We start from the raw sequence: 20,176 nt of genomic DNA on the forward strand, positions 1-20,176 counted from the left end.
GCCGCGCAGCGCCCGCCGACCCGGCCCGGCCCGGCCCGAGCAGCGCAGCGGCAGCGGCGGCGGCGGCGGAGCTCGGCCGAGGAGCCTCGCGGCGCCCCGGAGCAGGGTGAGCGCGCCGCGCCGAGGGTCCCACGACGCCGGGGCGCCCCGGGGAGGCGGGAGGGGAACCCGCGCACCCCCCGAACCGGGCCGGTCCCTCTTCCCGGCTCCCCCTCCCCCGCCGCGCCCCGCCACTCACACCACGGCCCGGGAGATGATCCACGACACCATCTTCCTCCCCCCGGCGCCCCTCCGACTCGGGCCCGCCGACGGCTGCTCGCTCGCTCTGTCGCGCCGCCGGTCGCTCCCCGGCCTCCCTCCGTCCGTCCGCCCGTCCTCGGGCCTCCCTCCCGCCCGCCCGCCCGCCCGCCCGCCCCGGCTGCCCTCCCCCGCCGGCTCCGCCCCTGCGCCCCGTTGATAGGCGGCGGCGGCGGTGCTCGGGCCCAGCCAGGTCCTGGGGCGCTCGGGGTCCCCCTGGAAGGCGCTTCCGCGGCGAGGGGCTTCGGGAAGGCTTCGGGGCCGGGAAGCCGCGCTCCTCCTCCTCCTCCTCCTCCTCCTCCTCCTCGGAAGGAAGGAAGGAAGGAAGGAAGGAAGGAAGGAAGGAAGGAAGGAAGGAAGGAAAGCAAGCAGGGTCGGGGCGCCCGCCGGGCCTGGGACTCGGAGGCCGGGTAAGGAAGGATGGATGGAGGCTGCGGGGGGAGGGGCGCGGCGGACACGGACAAGGCAAGATGGATACAAAGTAGCCGGCCGCGAGGAGCCGCAACATTGTATCCGTTGGCGGCGGCGGCGGGGGTGGGGGAGGGAGCCTCGTGCGACGTTTCTGGTGCTTTTCCCCAGCTCGGAGCCTCGCTCGCCGGTGGGGGCGGGGGAGGGCCCGGCCGGCTGGATACTAAGTAGCCGGCTCGCGGTTCACCGCAACTCGCGCTCTCTCCGCGGCGGGGGAGTCGCTTGTTGATTTCACTGCGGAGCCGGCGGGGGAGGGGGAAGGGCCGAAAGAGATACAATGTAGCCCATTTGGGGGGTTCAGCCCGTCGCAACTTGGTCTGCGAGGCAAAGCCGGGCGGGCGTGAGTCGGGAGAGAGAGAGACGTTGCTTGTTGAAACACTGCGGAGCTTGGGGGGGGGGCGGGCGGAGGGGGAGGGGCCGCGAGCGCCCACAAGAGATACAAAGTAGCGACCTAGGATTGCAACTTTGTATCCGCGGCCGCCCGGATGCCTCCGGGCCTGGGGGTGGGCCGCTGTGTTGATTTCAGTCGTGTGTTGATTTCAGTCGGGCGACGTTTGTTTCTCGTGCCGTTGCAGGGGGAGGGGCCGCGGGGATCCACTGGATACAAAACAGCAACAAAGTAGCGAGCCGGCCAACCACGTTGCGACTTTGTCTCCCACGGCGCTGAGGATTCCTCCCGGGCGGGGGCGGGGGAGGGCGGGGAGATTGCGCGGAGGTTGTGCGCTCGCCTCGCGGCGCGCTGAAGGGCTGAAGGGCGGCGGTTCGAACCCCGGCATCCCTCAGGGTCCCCCGAGCTTCTGGGAAGCGGATTTCTGGCGGGACTCACCCCCGAGCGCCTCCGGGTGAGACTGAAAAGGAAACAAACCCCATGTTGCAAGATTTCTGGCGTTGAATCCAGAGCCAACGCGTCTCCCCCTCTCTTCTCCCAGGAGGGCACATTTTAAGGGAAAAGCCCTTCAAAAAAAAAAACGCTGGGCACCTGGGGTCCAGGGGTTTGCGTGTGTTTGGTGCAGTGCAGGGCGGGGAGGAGGAGGAGCAGCAGGAGGAGGAGAAGCCTGCTGCCGGGCGTCTGTCTGTCCGGTGGCTGGCTTCGAGGCTGGGCCGCTGGGCGTCGTTGATTTTTAGGAGAAAAGAAATAACGGCTCAAAAAAATACCTGGCTGGAATGCGTTGCTTTGGAGGTTGGATCTGGCCGTGTCCTGGTTCTGGAAGAGGAAAAAAATGATCAAAAACAAACCTGGTGGAAGTCCAGATCGCTCAATGATGTCAAAGGATCTATATTTATATATTTATTTATTTATTTTCTTCTCGCAGTTAAAAGACAGTTTCTTTCGTGGCTGTGCTGTAGTCGTTTTTTTTCCTCCTTTCTTCTTGTTCCTCAGTTTCCCCGCGGCCCAAGGAGGCCGATCGCCCCGTCCGTCGCCTGCCTCCTGGCTCCTGGGGGCCGAGGCGAGACCCCCGCCGGGCCATTTTGAGTCGCTTGGAGATGTTTTGAGGCCTAAGGAATGGCCCTGAGAGGCTGGGGCGACGGGCGCAGCCGACCTCCGCGCCTGCCTCAGTTTCCCTTCTGGCTTAGACCAACTGCTTTCTTTGGGGGTTCAGTTCTCTGTGCTGCTTCATGTAAAAACATGTATGTTGAGGCCGGAGCCTCGGGAGAGCAGCAAAGGGCGTTTGCCCGGCACGTTGCTGACGGGAGTCAGCCTTTGGGCATCCCTGGGAGGGCGTCCGGCCCCTCCTGGCCCCTCCCGAGCACTGCCTGGAGGGTTGCCCAGTGCGGAGCCGCCCTGGCCTCCCACAACGGACACACGCACAAGAACGGGGCTTCTGATTTGTGCAGAAATCGCATGGAAATCTGCGCTTGGTCGGAAGCATTGATTTTTGGCCACGACGGGTTCCTTCTGCGCTCTTTCTTCGCCTTTCATTTTTCAAATCAGTCTTTTCTCTGGATTTCATTTTCCCTTTTATTGCTGGCTCTGCATTCTCTACCTCTTAGAGATCTCTCTCTCTCCCTCTCTCTCCCCTTTCTCTCCCTCTTCTCTCTCCTCTCCTCTTCTCACCCCTCCCTCTCCTCTCTCTCTTTCTCCTCTCTCTCCCTCTCTCCTCTCCTCTCCTCTCTTCTCTCGTCTCTCTCCTCTCTTCTCTCCTCTCTTTCTGTCTGTCTCACGTCTCTCTCTCTGTCTGTCTCTCTCACCTCTCTGTCTCTCTCTCACCTCTCTCTCTGTCTCTCTCTCTCTCCCCGTCCCTTCCTCCCTCCCTCCCTCTGTTCCCCATCGTGCTTATATTGGAATCCTTTCTTCTCTCTCGGATGGCCAGCTGTTGGAGGACACGAACGGTGCATTTTCAGACACCTTTTTTCTCTCACTATCCTAGAACTAGGTCATCGTTGTGATGGGAAAAGCTTTCTTTTTTAAACAGTCCCTTTCAGCACCCTGATTCCGGTTGGGTTTCAGTCCTGAAAAGACACCCCCCCTCTTCACCCGCCGCCCCCTCTCCGTCCTCCTCCTAGAATAGCAAAAGTTCCAGCGATCCCAGACGCAGCCACTCAACTGCCAAACCTTTATCATTCCTTTTTTCGGAATCCTAATTCTCTGTCTCTTCTTCTCTAAGCAGTCACCCACCCCGTTGGAGCAAACTTTATTTTGATCACTATTTCTAGTCTTTGGTTTTGGGGCCATACCCAGGGCGCTCGGGGCTTCCTCCTGGCTCTGCCCTCCAAGTCCCTCGGCCCTGGCAGGCGTGGAGGGAGGGCCCTGCGGGGTGCCGGGGATCGAACCTGGGCCCGTCCTGGGTCGGCCTGGCGCGCGAGCTGCCTCCCTGACCCATCACAGGCTGAAAGCGAGCTTTGCCTTTTCTTCCCTTTGTTTTGGTTTGGTTTTTGGCTTCTGGGCCACATCCTCCGGCGCTCAGGGGTCCCTCCGGGCTCGGTGCTCGGAAATTGCTCCTGGCAGGCTGGGGGGGGGGGACAACCACACGGGATGGGGATGTCGGGAGTCGAACCCAGGCCTGTCCCTGGTGGACCTTCTGCAAGGCGGAAACCCTACTTAGCCCTGTGACGCCTCTCCCGGCCCTCGTCCTTGTCTTTCCCTTTTCGTCTTTTGTTCTGTTTTGCTTTGTTTCTGTTTTTGGGTCACACGGGATGAGTTCCTGGGGGGCTCAGCGAGGCCCCTGGGGGGCCCCCAGCAGAGGCCAGGGACTCACAGGCCCTGACCACCAGACTATCTCAGTGGCTCCTTTTCGCCAAGCGCTTGAAAACAAAAACACACCTGGAGGGGGAGAGTCGGTGAGTTGGCTGGAAAAGTGCGAGGAGGAGGAGGAGGAGGAGGCCGAGGGAAAGACGTTTGTTTTTCCCTTTGGCTGCTTTCTCTGAGAATTTTGCGGGCCCAGTAGGCCTGCCTTGGGATTTTGAGTTTGCTTCTGTTGACTGTTTTTCTTTGTTTTGGTTCTTGTTGTAAGAGTCAACCAACCCCCCAACCCCCCCCCCCCAGGGCCTCAGAGATAAGATGCTTCATCACACTTTGGCTCACCACAGAGGTGGCTTCTTCTTTTTTAATTCAGATTTTTGGGCCCCCAAAATCAGAAGTCACTCCTGGCAGGCTCGGGGGACCCTACAGGATGCCGGGATTCGAACCTCCTTCCTTCTGCACGCAAGGCAAACGCCTTACCACTGTGCTATCACTCCTCCGGCCCCTATTTTATTTTATTTTTTGGGGACACACCCGGTGGTACTCCGGGGTTCCTTCTAGCTGTACTCTCAGAAATCACTTACTGGGATGCTGGGACTTGACCCCGAGATCTGGCCTGGGTGGGCAGCCGTTAAGACTTGCTGGCCTTGCGTCCTGCTGGCCTTGGCTCGAGCATCTGGCACCGCAGAAGGCCCCCTGAGCCCCTCCAGATGTGGCCCCCGAACCACACCCACACCCACACCATGGACCGTAAGAAAGAAGGGAAGGAAGGTGATTGGTGGCCCAGGTTTTGTTTGGTTTTGTTTTGTTTTAGTTGTTTGGGTCACACCTCCCCCCCCCCCCCCAATGTTCAAGGCTTACTACTGACTTTGCCTCCTGCGGGCCCCAGGTAAACGGAGTTCGAGACCCCTGCTGATGGCGAGCTTGGAGTGGGGTCAGGAACGGCCTTTGAGCCGAGTGGACGCTGCCAAGTAACGAAGGCGGCAAGCGGCCATTCCTTGGTTCAGACTCACCGCCAAGGGGGATTTCAAATCCTCTCCTTGCTCTCTCCAAGCGGCCAGATGTCAAGGCCGTCCGTCCATTCCCTCCAGCGAGGATCCAGATGTCAAGGCCGTCCGTCCATTCCCTCCAGCGAGGATCCAGATGTCAAGGCCGTCCGTCCATTCCCTCCAGCGAGGATCCAGATCTCTCGTTCGGCCCCTTTGCCTCCTGTTCCGTTTCCCCTGCCTTCTGCAGCTCCTTTTTCTGCTTTTTCTTCGAAATCCATCTTCCCGAGCCTTTTCCTTTAAAAAATTTCAGGAGGTCTTTCCTCTCTCTCTCTCTTTTAATCACACCTTGCTCAGGGCTTGACCCCTTTTTCTGTGCTTAGAAATCATTCTGCTTTGATTGTCTTTGAGGCCCTTGGCTGATGTTTGCGTCTTCACGCCCAGGTCCTCTCCTAGCCTGCATCGGTGTTTGTTGTTGTTGTCTCTTGTTTCTTTTTTGGGGGGGCCACCACCTGCTGCTCTCGGGTTACTCTCGACTCTGCGCTCGGAGATCACTCCTGGCTCGGGGGACCACATGGGACACCCGTGGATTGAACCACAGTCCGTCAGGCGGCTATTTGTTAGGAGGAAATGATTTTTCCAATCGGCTGTGACTTTGTGAGTCCTTTGCATTGTTACGATCGCTTTGTGATTGTTCAAATTATTACAAGCCTGTGATATCTCCATTCCTAAAGATATCTAAAAGACTTTGGACGTTTCAGAGGAAGTCGGAGTGATTCGAAATGAAAAATAATTCCACCCCATCCAAAAAAATAAAAAATAAAAAAGTCCAAACCCCTGCTTCCCAAACTTGGTTCATTGGCGTTATCTTCCTTACTACTCGTTCAAAATCGCCGTTTTCTGGAAAGTCCTATTTTTGTAAGTTCACTGTTAAAAATAAGCTCAGGGACATACAGGAATCCACTAATAGAGTTCTGAATCTCTCTTGACTTTGCTTTCCTAGAACGAAACACACAACTCGAAGGCCTCGAACACCATCCCGTGGGACTTAACACTACAGTTGGGGGAATGCATTCGTGACCTTTGGGACATTGTGGCTAGACAACAGAAAATTCGGGCCGGAGAGAGATTGGGTGGGTGTAGCGCCTGCTGTGGCGTCCGGACCCACCGGGGCCACCTGGCCATGGTCAGGGATGGTCACCTTTGTCCCTACCATGTCTGGGTTCGCTTTAAAATATTCCATCCCTTATCTCTGTTACCCCCAAAAGCCACAGGATAGGAGAATGAAATGTTTGGTTTTGTGTCTTTGTTTGCTTTGTCAGGATTTGCAATCCCATTTCTCCGATAACTAGAATATTGGCTGCGCTGTGACTGTAAGTGGGTGAGCGGAACCCCATGCCCAGATTCAAAGATGCCCGATTCGTGACGATTTATTGCGACGTCCTTGGCAGCTCGTTCCTCGGGCTACAGATTGGGCTGCTGGAGTGAATCGGCGGTTTCGTTTTCGGCGTTTTTATTTCTTTTTCTTACGGGTGGTGGTCACGCTCAGGGCTCACAGCTGACTCAGTGGTAAGATTTGGGGCCTAGCAGGGCTTCCAGATTTGAAGGCTGGCTCGTTTGCAGGCCAGGCAGTTCCGTGCCTTCCCTGCTGTGTTCTCTATCCAGTCCCTCAATATTCCCTTTTTTTGTTTTTAATGTATTTTTTAATTTTGGGGGGCCCCGCACCTGGCAGTGCTCAGGGATGACTCGTGGCTCTGCTCTGAAGAGTCAGTCCTGGCAGGCTCTGGGTGGGCGGAAATCACACGGGATGTCCGGGATCAAGCCCGGGTTGGCCAGTGCCTGCGAGGCAGACACACCCTACCCATTGCACTAGCTCTCAGACACACCCTACCCATTGCACCACCTCTCCGGCCCACTCTGTCTCCATTTCTGTTAGTGACTTTTCCCTTGAACCTTCTGGGGCTAATTAATTGAGACAATACAGTGAAGCTTTCTTCTGGATGTTCCTGTTGACCAGTCAGGTTTCACCGAGCATTTCTTTCTTTGTGTGGCTTGTCTCAAAGACCCCCCCCCCCCAGCCTTGCAGTTTCCCCCGCCAAAGTAGAAACGCTTTGTGCCAAATAGGCGCGTAACACTCTTGTCAGCTTTCCTTCGAGATTTGGTTGAATTTCCCCTTCGTCTCCCAATTAATCTAAGGTTCCGTGTAGCTAGAGTCGAGACGAACTCTCGTCTCCAGCAGACAGTCCTCTGCAAATAATGAGCGATTATTGGGGAGTTTTTTTCTGGGTACTGGCCCGCGGTGAATCTGAGATTGCATTTCCCCGTAAACCTTCTGCAAAGCAGATCCTCTCTGTGTTAGTGACGACGCCGGAACCGTCGTTCAGGGAAGCTGCGTTCGAGTGGACATCCTTGTGTGGAAATTGAAACGCCTGACAGGAAGAGGACGTTGCTTTCCCGAGCCGAAGCAAGCCTGCCCGCCCGTGGAGCGTGCCAGTAGGCAAAGCCCAGGTTCTCAGAAAATGATTTCAACTTCAGACCCGCTTTCTGTTGCTAGAAAATGAATCGCCACAGGTAGCGAGCGACTGCAGAGAACAGAGGTTTGATCTTCTTGGGTTGGGATGTACCGGTACCCAGTTCTGTGGGCCCACCCCAGCAGCGACACATCTGGACGTGCCGTGAGACTCCTCAGGGCCACAGCTGCTGTTGCTCCTGGGAAGATCACGTACCGTCGGAGGTTGGTGCTGGGTCCGAAGCATGTCAGGCATTTACCAGAGCCGCCACTGCTACTGACGTCTTGGCACTTCACGTGTTGGCGACTCTCCGATCTCCTGGCCCGTTGTGTCAAGATCCGTCTTGCTAGGTAGTTTGACCATGAAAAAAAATTTTTTTGGAGGGGGGAGTGGCACTTGGGCTCCTCCTGGCCCTGCGCTCAGAAATGGCTCCTGGTTTGGCGGGCCATCCGGAACGCCGGGAATCGAACCACTGTCCGTCCTGGGTCCGCCGCGTGCAAGGCGGACGCCCTACTGCTGTGCTCTCTCTCCAGCCCCACCATGACAGTTTTTTGGATTGATTTATTACCACTAACTGGGGCCCTTAAGTCCATTTGCAAGTTCTTTCCACTTTTTGCAAGTTCACAATCACTAGGGCGGTACGGTTCATTTTCAGGTGTTTTCTTGTTAGAAAGAAGTTGCACGCTGTAGCCGTTCTCAAGGAAAGGTCGTGCAAGACAGAAGCCATGGGGTCCTTCAAAACTTGTGCCTACCCATATCCGCTGTCATCTGTTCCCCAAAGAAATCTGAACAGCTTTTTTATAGAACGTATTAATGGAACTATGGAAGAGGAAAAATAGCCGCTCATAATCCCGACACAGAGACAAGCTTCCTCCGGTCCTCAAAAGTAGAAGGTTCCTAGTGGTCTGCTTTCGGTGCAGCCTATTTTGGGGGCCTGGCAACGTCTCGAACCAGACACAGCTCCCCGGTGTTTTTCACTTACGCAAACGCATTTGTGATTGCGAGGAATAGGTAGTTTTGTTTATATTAGTTTTATATTTAAAAGTTTTTTTGTTTTTTTTTTTTTTTTGGTGGTTTTTGGGTCACACCCGGCAGTGCTGAGGGGTTATTCCTGGCTCCAGGCTCAGAAACTGCTCCTGGCAGGCACGGGGGACCCTATGGGGTGCCGGGATTCAAACCGATGACCTCCTGCATGAAAGGCAAACGCCTTACCTCCATGCTATCTCTCCGGCCCCCTATTTAAAAGTTTTTAAGGGATAACATTTTTTTTCAGGTATACATATTTGTACTGCTGATTGATTTTTAGTCATGTTATTCCAGTAAGAATAATTCAGCGGTCTAGAGTGCGTGCGTTGCCTCCAAGAGGTCCCAAGTTTGACCCCCTGGCACCACGTTTCTGACCGCCCCCCCCAGGACCTCTCTGTACAGCTCTGGCGTCCTCAAAGACCCGGGCACAGAAGGCTGGGCCGAGGGGAGCTGGGGTTGACCCCTGTGCCCCCCCACCCCAGCGTTGCTCCGGAGGTCTCCCAAATCATTAATCCGTGTGACATTTGTGAGTTTGGCAGTGTTTCTGTGTGACTTTCCTCACGACTTAGAATATTCTCTTGTGCCCCACGGAGGCAAGCGCGTCGCCACACATCTCTTTCCTTCATCACCACACATCTACTTTTTTGTCTCGTACGTTTTGAGAGTATATCATAAATGAAATCACACTTTTTGAGCTCCATGACGGTATTTTTCGCTCTGTAGACGCACCTGACCGTAAGATGCTCATCGTTTTGAGATGAGGAAAATGAGAAAAAAATACTCTACAGCAAATGGTGTGCTAAGATAATTTAAAGAACTTTTAACAATAATATTTCTTTTTTTGTTGTTTTTGGTTTTTGGGTCGCACCTGCAGCGCTCAGGGGTTCCTCCTGGCCCTATGCTCAGAAATCGCATCCATATGGGATGCCGGGATTCGAACCGCCGTCCTTCTGCATGAAAGGCAAATGCCCTACCTCCATGCTATCTCTCCGGCCCCAACAATAATATTTCAATCATGTTAAGTGTTATTGGGAAGCATGATGACCGTCATTAACAGATGGAGAGAGTTTAAGTTTTGAGGACTCTTCTAGTTTTTGGGGGGAACCCCAAGAACTCCTCAGCTCCAGGAGCTCTTAGATAAGACACTCGAGACATTTCCCCCATCTTTTTTTTGTGTGTGTGTGTGCGTCTTATGGTATGAAAAATACGACCCTTGCGCTTATGAGAACGCATGTGGGGCTCTTCAGTCAAGGATGGGAATTGCCAGGATAAAAACAAACACAGACTTTTCTGACACAGAGCTCCTAAAATTTCTCCTGGAAGTTTCTCGACTCGTGATCGAGAAGAGCAGAAGCCTCTTCTAAAACGGACAGCTAGAATTTTCCCGCCCTTCCCGGGTCTGTGCACGTGAGGCCATTCTGCACCTTCCTCCATTTAGCTTTTGCCGGAGGCATCAGCCTTGAGTCGAGGGTCGGAATTTACAGCCTCCCCCCATCTCCAAAAGTGGGTGGGGGGCTGGACATTGAGCGTAGTCAGCTGTGACGAGCGATGCCATCGATTACTCTCAACATACTAGAACCTCTAGAAAACACTTAAGCTGGGGGGGGGGGGTGTCCCCTGGGAAATGGTGGACACACACACACAACCGAGAGGGCAGGTGGCATTTTCCTGGGCAGAGGAGACAAGGAGCCCCAGGTTCTACCTTGCCCCTGTGTGTATTTATTTATTTATTTATTTATTCATTCATTCATTCATTCATTCATTCATGTTTTCGGGTCAGGAGTTATTCCTGGCTCTGCACTCACAAATCGTCCCGGACAGTCTTGGGGGACCCTGTGGGATGCCGGGGATCGAACCACCATCCATCCTGGATTGGCTGCGTGCAAGGCAAACGGCCTACCGCTGTGCTATCGCTCTGGCCCCCTGTGTGTCTTTCTTTTTTTTTTTTCTGTGTGTCTTATCGGACTCTTCGTTTGTGTCCTTCATGTTAAACCGGTGACATAAAAAACGCTTTCATTATTTTAGTCTTGCGAGCCGTCCCCCTCCACCACTGATGCAGAAAGAGGGTGTGGGTGGGTGGGGGGGACTCTGAGTCCACAGCGAAGTGGTAGTGAAGTGATGAGGCCTCGGATCCACAGAGGCCTTGCAGCTGTGACCAGCAGGCCCAGGGCTGGGCTGAGAGGGCCGGTGCTGAGCAGAGGCCAAACAAATGAATGCCAGCAGCCAGTTGGCATCTGCAAAGTTTGGAAATTGCTGCGAGGAAAATGTTGTGAATGGGGCACAGAGAGACTGGACTGGACGACCCACCCCCCCCCAGTTGGATCTCCAACACCACATTCGGTCCTCGGAGCTCAGCCAAGGGTCCTTATTCTTTAAGACAGAATTGGGATGTTGGGTACAGCTCAACTTCGTTCCCCCCACCCCCAAAAAGGTCAGAAGTGTTCTAAGGGCTGTAGGGTGTTGTCAGACCCAGGTTTGATCCCCAGTAGCCCACATGGTCCCCCCATGCCTGCCGTGAGCAATTTCTGAACTCAAAGCCAGGAGTGACCCCTGAGCACCGCCCGGTGTGGCCCCAAAAAACCAAAACAAAAAGTGTTACGAGAAAATGCTTATTTTTCCTAAGGAATACGCTATTTATTTACCTGTTGGGAGATTCGACCCAGGCTCCCTTGAGCTCTTCTTCAGATCTGACTTCTTCTAAGTCCTTGGAAAAGGAGGAGATCCGTATTTTTTCAGCAGAGAACCTTCGACTTCTGCCCAGGACATTTGGGTTTCTACAAACAATCCAGGCAAGACGGATGGTGGAGAAAGAAAGTCCAGCATTTGTACCACGGGCCAGGGACAGGATTTCTTTCACAGGCTTTGATGGATGGTCCCTGCCCCGGTTTATGGCGTGGACGCCTGGAAACGTGGGAGTCGCTTCCCCTCGGAGGAACCAGAGGCGCTCAGCCTGCAGACAGCGGCTGCTTCTGGGAGCAGACTCCAGACGGACATGAGCCAGCCCAAGGAGCGGTCGGGTCGCAGGAAACACCGTGCGCGCTGTCACTTGATTTGCTGGGAGAAGTAATCACTGCGTTCTGCGTCACTGCAAGAGGAAAATGTGGAGATTGGTGTCTCCTGGATACCGGCCTAATCTCTTTCCCCGTTACACATTTCCTTAGTCATCACAGCTATTTCCTAATGAAGCAAATTATTTTGGGGTGGTGGTGGGGCCCACCTGGCTGGACTCACAAATGACTTCCCTCCCGGCAGGGCTTGGGGTGAAAGGGTCTGAGCCCAAGGTCTGCCTCCTGCGAGGGGAATAAAAGGTCTTCTCTGCTTGTATTGTACTCTCTCCAGCCCCCAAGCAAAGAATGCTTATCAAAAAGGGAGAGCCAGGACTGGAGTGATGGCACAGCTGTGGACAGCCTTGATGAAACGAGGTTCCATTCCCGGCATCCCATATGGTTCCCTGAGCCTGCCAGAAGGAACTTCTGAGTACAGAGCTAGGTGTGACCCCAAAACAAAACTAAAGGGGAAAAAAAAAGGAATAAAAAGAGGGTGGGAGAGAAAAGGTAATGCATTCAAGAGAAAATGAATGTTGTTGGCTTCTCTTGAGGTGAGATACTTTTTAAAAAAAAATGGACTTCAACATACCCCACACCTGATTTTAAGTAATAACCCCAAAACAAAAACAAAACAAAACAAGGGTTTTGTGAACTCTTGTCCTGGGAGAGGAAGGGGAAATGCTTTTGAACCCTGTCTGTGTGACAGAGCTTCGGCAGTCTCGTTGAAACGATCACTAATCCAGTCCTTTTCGTTATTGGGTGGAATTTCCCAGCCGAGCTGTTTTCTGCTTTTGGGAACTACAAACAAAACAGCTGGCATGTTTGACTTCAAGTTTTTGCACGTATTTTTAGGGTGTTTTTTTTCTTTCCTCCTTCACTTGTATTATAAATACGTTTCAGAAGATCCCTGGATTGCAATAAAATGGTGCGATTTTTAGAAACAGCCAAACGGGGACCTGCCCGAGAGCCTCGCTGGCAAGGCACTTGACCTGGACGCGGTAGACCTTGCCCTGGGTTGGATCTTTGGTACCGCAGATGGACTCCTGAGTACGACACCAGGATTAAGCAGTTAGGTGTGAGCCCAAAACGGAACCAAAGAAGACCACGATGAAGATGAAGAAGAAATAAAACCAAAACACCCTAGCCAAACTATTTTTTTTTTTTTTTTTGCAAAGTGGCTGGAATGTTTGGCACACCCAGCTACCACTAGTGGGAGATCTAATTTATTCCTCTTCCCAATACTTGATTTCATTGATTTTATTTTTTCTTTTAACTTTACTCCTCCTGGTAGGGTATAATAATGTCTTTGTAGATTTAATTTGTTTTGTTTGTTTGTTTGTTTGTTTTGATCACACCCGGCAGCACTCAGGGATGACTCTTGGCTCTACGCTCAGAAATGGCTCCCGCAGGCTCGGGGGACCGTATGGGATGCCGGGATTCGAACCACTGTCCGTCCTTCTGCATACACGGCAAACGCCCTAACTCCGTGCTATCTCTCTGACCCCTTACAGATTTAATTTTCGTTCCCAAATAGCTAACAATATTGAATGTTTTGTATTTTTGCTTATTTGCTATTTGTACACTATTCGGTGGCGTGCTTGTTAAATCTTTTACCATTTAAAAATTTGGATTATTTGTGTTTTATTAATGAGTTTTGATATTTCTCTAACCATTGTGAATCCAGTTTGTCATGTTAGCTCTTCTTTTGCAGATACTTTGCAAGTATTTCTCCTCCTCAAGAGCATTGGAAAGATCACTAATATTTCATTTTTAATTTTTATTTGTTTATTTGCTTTTTGGCCCACACCCAGTGGCACCGCTCGGGTTACTCCTGGCTATGCGCTCAGAAATCGTTCCTGGCTTGGGGGACCATATGGGACGCCGGGGGATCGAACTGCCATCCATCCTAGGCTGCACGGCAGACACCTTACCACTTGCGCCCCACTCCTCCGGCCCCTTGATTTTCAGTGTCACAAAATTCATGGCATTGAAATTTTGCCTATTTCTAAAGAATTTAAGTTTTATATTTTCATCTAGTTCTGTGATCCATTTTGGGTTGATTTTAGTTTATGGCATCAGATTTGAATGTATTTCATTTGGGCTGCAAATAAAGGAGCACTTACTCCAGCAGCATTGCTTGAAGAGACTGTCCTGTCTGCAGTGAATGCATTTTTAATCTTTTTTATTTTAAATTTTTATTTTATTTTATTTTTTGGTTTTTGGGCCACACCCGGCGGTGCTCAGGGCTTACTCCTGGCTGTCTGCTCAGAAATAGCTCCTGGCAGGCACGGGGGACCCTATGGGACACCGGGATTCGAACCAACCACCTTTGGTCCTGGATCGGCTGCTTGCAAGGCAAACGCCTCGGTGCTATCTCTCTGGGCCAGGGCATCGTTACTCTTGGCCCTGCTGTCAGAAGTCACTCGTGGCAGGCTCAGGGGACCATACCTACGGGATGCTGGACAAGCGCCCTATCAAGGCAGGCACTCTCTCTCCAGCCTGCAATAGGCATTTTGTAATGAATATAAAAGGCGTATCATTTAGGGTTTTAAAAATGTATTAGTAAAAAAATGTATTAGTCTCTTGTAGTTGTTAGCAAAAGCAATATACATGTTTTATTATATAAAATGGTGCATTTTATTAATCTTTTGGAGGAATCATTCCACTGTTAAACATGAAAAGACAGGTTATCAATAAATCGTTAGTAGGTGAACTTTAATTTTAATCTGATGTGTGTCCTGTTGTTCTGGAAGCGTAGATTTATTTTTCATGTGTGTTGGATTGTCTCAGCTGTTTATTATTTGAAAAATTGCTGAGGAAATGAAATCTTGGTGTGTGGTTTATTTTTGCTCTACACCCATCTATACAGAGGGGTATCTTGAGAATCTGGTAATCCCTACAGTCGGGGACTACTTCGGATCGGCTCGAGGGACCTCTGGGAAGTAGGGATTGATTCTGCGGAGGCCTTACGCAAGACAAAAAGTTTTTGCCTAACTCGCTGGACTGTCACAGCAGCACTGGAAATGCTATTTCTCTAATTCCGTTTACTGGTCTTTATTAGCACACTGGTTAATCTTCGGAGGTTGCTTTATTTACCTAGGGCGTCAACTCCTCTCGATTGCGTTGTAGTATCTTTGTGATTAGTATTGAATTTGATTTGCAAATGTTTTTTTGTCAGAATGTTTGTTTATGAAGGACGATGAATTAGTTTTCTTGTACTTTGATTTTGTGATCAGAATAACGAATGCTGATCTCCTGAAGTGAGTGAAAACGGCTCCATTCCGTGCAATATTCTTTTCCACTCCCAGCTTGTTCTTTTCCTTTTTAATTTCAGCTTCGGCCATTTCCTTTGACCTGTTTTCCAGATGACTGAGTCTTGATCAGTTTTGTCAAGTCTGTCAGTGAGGTGGTCAAAGACCTTTTTCATTTTTGCTTTTGCATTTCTTCGCTAGCAGCGCTTCAGTTTTACTCTGTAGCCGTTCCAGTCAACTATTGTAGCTGCTGTCCCATTTGATCCTGAGATTTTTCACTTGGTCTGGATGCCTTACTGTTCTTCATAATTATCAATTCCTTGCTGAGAATTCGAATATTTGAGTCACGCCTGTGAATTGCCTTTTTTTTTTCAGCAGTGGAATTTGCTTACTCTTGAAATCTTTTTATGATTTTTATACAATTTTTTTAATGGTTTTTAAGTTTGGAGGTAGGATTTCCAAATCCACTTCATTTGAAGAAACGTTACAAACGGACTGCCTTGAAATGTTTGCTTTCAGTCTACAGAAAGGCAGGCTCACACCCTCCTTTCGGTCCTCACAGGAGTGATTGAATGACGGCTCTCATTAGAAGTTGAAGTCTCTAGGTCCCGGAGAGATAACACAGCGGTGTTTTCCTTGCAAGCAGCCGATCCAGGACCAAAGATGGTTGGTTCGAATCCCGGTGCCCCATAGGGTCCCCCGTGCCTGCCAGGAGCTATTTCTGAGCAGACAGCCAGGAGTAACCCCTGAGCACCGCTGGGTGTGGCCCAAAAACCAAAAAAAAAAAAAAAGAAGCTGAAGTCTCTGACATTTGTACCAATAGATTTGCCAGGATTCTAACTCTACTGGCGTTGAGCGGGATGTGCTTGGATTAAGTGTTTCCTGCTGCTCTGCCTATCTTTACTAAGTCTGATAAGGTCGATAAGTTTGTTTATTTTGGCTTTCCAGGCAGTGCCCAGGGAACCTGTGGTGGGGGTGTTGATGTTTGTGTGTGGCTGGGTGGGGTACTTCTCTTTCTATTTGGCCCATTTGGTTTTGTCACTTGGAACTGGTGTTTGTTTGGGCCAGCTTGTTCTAGAAGGTTCTGGTTCCTAAATGGGGCGCTTCCTGGTCCAGCAGTGCTGGGCTCCACCAGAACGACCCGTTAAGTTCGGTTCCCATCACTACCAGATTCTGCAGTGACTTAACTCTTGAGTTTGTTTCTCCACTAGGAGAATTCTTTTATTTTTATTTAAACTTTATTGATTGATCTTTGGGTCATACCCAGTGGTGCTGAGGGGCCACTCCTGGCTCTGCACTCAGAAACCGCCCCTGGCGGGCTGGGGGACCTTATGGAATGCCTTGGGATCGAACTGGGTCCCTCCTGGGCTGGCTGCATGCAAGGCAAACTGGCGCCCCACCGCTGTGCTATTTCTCTGGCCCCTTCGTTAGGAGAATTCTAACACATATTCCTAAGAGCTTGTTTGCTTAGGACTGATGGGAGTGGGCTCAATTTTATTCCCACCCCCCAGATTTAGTTGGAAAAGGAGGCAGTTGCTCTTTTTTTCTGTAGCCCCTCATTTTCCCTGGCCAGTGTGGCCAAATCATTATTTGTAATGAATAACTCATTTCCTTGCTGTCTCAGGGCATAGATATTGTCAGTTAATAGTAAAAATCTGAATTATGAAGCACTAGAGCAAAATACAGAGTAGTAATACCAGCATCTTTTATTTTAGTGGTGTTGGGGATCGAACCAGAGGACTCACACATTCCAGGCAGGCACTACAATACTTTGCCATACTCATATTCCCTGCCCCACGAAACTTTAATTGACTTAAAGTTGAAAACACAGGGATATTAGATTGTATGCAAGTTGCAAAACGAGGAGAAAGGAACATTGGCATGGATTTTAGATATAAAGGCAAACAAAACAATTGTGACTTGATACTTTTTGAGTGTTTTTGTTTTTTGGGCCACACCTGGAAGCGCTTAGGGGTTACTGCTGGCTCTGGGCTCAGAAATTGCTCCTGGTAGGCTTGGGGGGGGGGGGGGAACCAACCATATGGGATGCTGGGAATCGAACCCACATTTGTCCTGGGTCATCAGTGTGCAAGGCAAACGCTCTACCGCTGTGCTGTCTCTCTGTCCCTTTTTTATGAGTTAAAAAAAAACCTTTCTTATAGACAAAAAGGAATGTAAAGGCATGCAAAAGACTGATTTTGATCATCCACATTATTTGTAATCCGGGATACATGGAAAATGCCTCCATGCCGTGTTTTGATAGTGTATTTTAATTTTAATGGTTTTTTGAGTACTAATTAATGTTTTAATTATGAATACATATGGCTAGCAGAAGCAGAGGGAAAGTTATCCTTTGGCCTGTATGTATTATTAGTACCTATTAAAGATTGATGATGTCGTCTGATATTTTTGAGAGAATAAGTTTTGAAGTCTTTCTGGCTAAAATAATTTTTATTTTTTTCTGATAAGCACACTTTCATAAAGTCAGATTTTGGGGGGGGGTCCCTCTGCCTGTACATTTTATGTATGATTCCTAGAAGTAAAATGGCATGCTTCAGTTAAATAGAGTTCTCCCTTTTTTCTTTTAAATCATTCCTCGCTGCTGTTTGTTCTCGAACCCCTGAGGATATCAAGCTGCAGGGCTTTTAAATTTTAAAGTCCCTTCTATAGAATTTTATGCCGTACAGTTTGTGTCTTCTCTGATATGCTTTCAGTAATCTCTTGATTCTGCATAACAGCTAAAACTACTGGAAAGCAGTATAAAAATATACATGACATGTTAATAGGGGGTAATGTGAAAGTTTTAGCAGCCATGATAGGCTTAAATAAGAAGTGGACTAGTTAGTCTACTGGTGAACTCAGCAGCCAGGAAGGGCCTTTTGAATTTAGCGATAAAAAGCAATCTAGACTTCTGTACTGTTAACTCTTTCATTCTGTGCTTTCTCATTGCCTGGTTTGGTCATTTGGATAATTAAAACATCCATTTGTAAAGAGCAGTTGAATGGAAATTGACCCGTTTGACCTTTTATGGCTAGCCTGAAGTCATTTAATCTTTGATGATATCAAAGATTCATTTCTGCCGGGGAGTAGCAGAAAATGTGGGAAATGTTGATTTGAATTTTAAATGTAAAGTCTTTTTTTTTTTTTTTTGGGTTTTTGGGCCACACCCTGTGGCGCTCAGGGGTTACTCCTGGCTATCTGCTCAGAAATCCTCCTGGCAGGCACCAGTGGCTGCTTGCAAGGCAAATGGGCCCCTTTTTCTTTTTTCTTTTCTTTTTTTTTTTTTTTTTTTTTTTTTTTTTTTTTTTTTTGGTTTTTGGGCCACACCCGGTGACGCTCAGGGGTTACTCCTGGCTATGCGCTCAGAAGTCGCTCCTGGCTTGGGGGACCATATGGGACGCCGGGGGATCGAACCGCGGTCCGTCTCCTAGGCTAGCGCAGGTAAGGCTGGCACCTTACCTCGAGCGCCACCGCCCGGCCCCTTTTTTCTTTTCTTTTCTTTTCTTTTCTTTTCTTTTCTTTTCTTTTCTTTTCTTTTCTTTTCTTTTCTTTCCTTTCCTTTCCTTTCCTTTCCTTTCCTTTTCTTTTCTTTTCTTTTCTTTTCTCTTCTCCTCTCTTCTCCTCTCTTCTCTTCTCCTCTCTTCTCTCTTCTCCTCTCTTCTCTTCTCTCTTCTCCTCTCCCCTCCCCTCTCCTCCCCTCCCCTTCCCTTCCCTTCCCTTCCCTTCCTTGTATCAGGGATTGAACCCAGGGCCTTACCACTGAATTACATCTTCAGTCCTCTCTATAGTAAATCTAAAAGTTTTTATTTTGCTTTGAGGCCCAGGAACGCTCATTCCCTAAACATTGCCACATCAGTTGTCACGTGTATTTTTTTTTCCAGTGCCGAAAATGGTTTAGAACCTTTAAAACTTCAGAGAACCGTCACACCCCATTAATTTTTGGTTAAAAAAAGGGGCATAAAATGTGGGACAATTATGCATGAAATAGGGTACCTGTGCTGCTGCCAACATGTGGCCAGAACGAAAACTTGTGGGACGACTAGGAACATCATTCTTTCTGGGACGGCACCTCTTTCTTCCTGCAGAAAGAGTCCAACTGCTGTTGTGCACATTTAACGGTAGTTCTCTCAATCAAAGCACTTTTGGGGGACAAAAAGGGACTGTGCAGATGCCCAATGCCACCTTGCCCTTGCTTTTTGGTATTTTCTCTTTCATCAGATTAGGAAATTTCCAGTTCCTAACTATGTATACTTAATTTTATTTAATTAAAAAATTTTTTTTTGAGCCACATCCGGAGGTGTCTTACTCCTGGCTCTAGCTTCGCGATCTCTTTTTTGGTCTCCGGGAACCAGTTATTCAAAACCCCAGTGCAGTGCCTTCCCCACTGGACTCTCTCTCTCACACCTTTCTAAATTAGTTTGTTTTCATCTCTCTGCAGTGTTCAGAACTTTCTCTTGGTGTTAGTCTGGATACTACGTTGTATCAGGAATTCAGACAAGGGACCAGAACAATAGCAGAGAGGCGAGGCGCACTGGTGGCGCTGGAGGTGAAGTGTCTGCCCAGCAAGCCTAGCCAAGGAAGGACCACGGTTCGATCCCCCCAAGCCAGGGGCAATTTCTGAGCGTTTACCCTGGAGGAACTCCTGAGCAGCAAATGGGTGTGGCCCGAAAAACCAAAGACAAGTGCTTTAATGCATTTTCTATCTCCAGCCTGAAATTCTCATTTTAAGGAGAAGAAAAGTGGGGAAGAAACATTTCTCATTTTAAATTTTGGAAAGAAAGAAGATAGGTTCTTTTGCAGCCCAAATTTAAATTGGAGTCACAGATGCAGTGTATGTACAGTTAGGTCTCCCAGAGATATTTTTTTTCTTGTTTCTTAACTTTTCTCCCTTCATTTTCTTACCTTTTTTATACGGCATCGAGTAGGAAGTCAGAAGTTTGGATGTGTCTCCATTAAAGGCATAACTAGAGATTCGTTGTCTTGAAGATGCTTGAAAGTGTAGGCTGTCGATTTGGATATACACCCAAGAATTTTTATTTATTTATTTTTTCCTCCACCCTGTTTGTTTTAATTTTATCTTTCCCCCCTGGTTTTTGGACCACCCCGGGCGGCACTCAGGGGTTATAGTTACTCCTGGCTCTGCCCTCAGAAATTGCTCCTGGCAGGCTCAGGGGACCAGATGGGATGCCAGGAACCGAACCCGGGTCTGTCCTGAGTCAGCTGCGTGCCAGGCAAATGCCCTACTGCTGTGCTATCCCTTCGACCTCTCATAGGATTGTTTTTGCATTTGCTCTGAACTGGTAGTTTGGTAATGAAATGAACGTTTTTCTTGGGAATCCTGTTAATTTATGTTCTTCTCCAGGAACAACTTTGCTTTTCTGTAAGCACTCAACTTACTCAGGTTCCCTTC

General features: G+C 49.7%; 2 protein-coding genes across 2 annotated transcripts in view; one reads left to right on the plus strand and one right to left on the minus strand.

The window, feature by feature from the left end:
* The window catches only part of REEP3 (receptor accessory protein 3), an 80,900-nt gene extending 80,605 nt beyond the window's left edge, over positions 1-295 (minus strand). The window contains exon 1 of the mRNA XM_049790623.1: positions 239-295. Within this exon, the coding sequence (XP_049646580.1) occupies positions 239-270 (32 nt within the window). The 5' untranslated portion in view covers positions 271-295. The remainder of the gene's footprint in view (positions 1-238) is intronic.
* The window catches only part of JMJD1C (jumonji domain containing 1C), a 191,779-nt gene continuing 171,642 nt past the window's right edge, over positions 40-20,176 (plus strand). The window contains exon 1 of the mRNA XM_049790618.1: positions 40-106. The gene's annotated coding sequence lies outside the window, so the exon portion shown is untranslated. The remainder of the gene's footprint in view (positions 107-20,176) is intronic.

The sequence above is a fragment of the Suncus etruscus genome, chromosome 17 (genome assembly GCF_024139225.1).
Source record: "Suncus etruscus isolate mSunEtr1 chromosome 17, mSunEtr1.pri.cur, whole genome shotgun sequence".
NCBI classification, from domain to species: Eukaryota; Metazoa; Chordata; class Mammalia; order Eulipotyphla; family Soricidae; genus Suncus; species Suncus etruscus.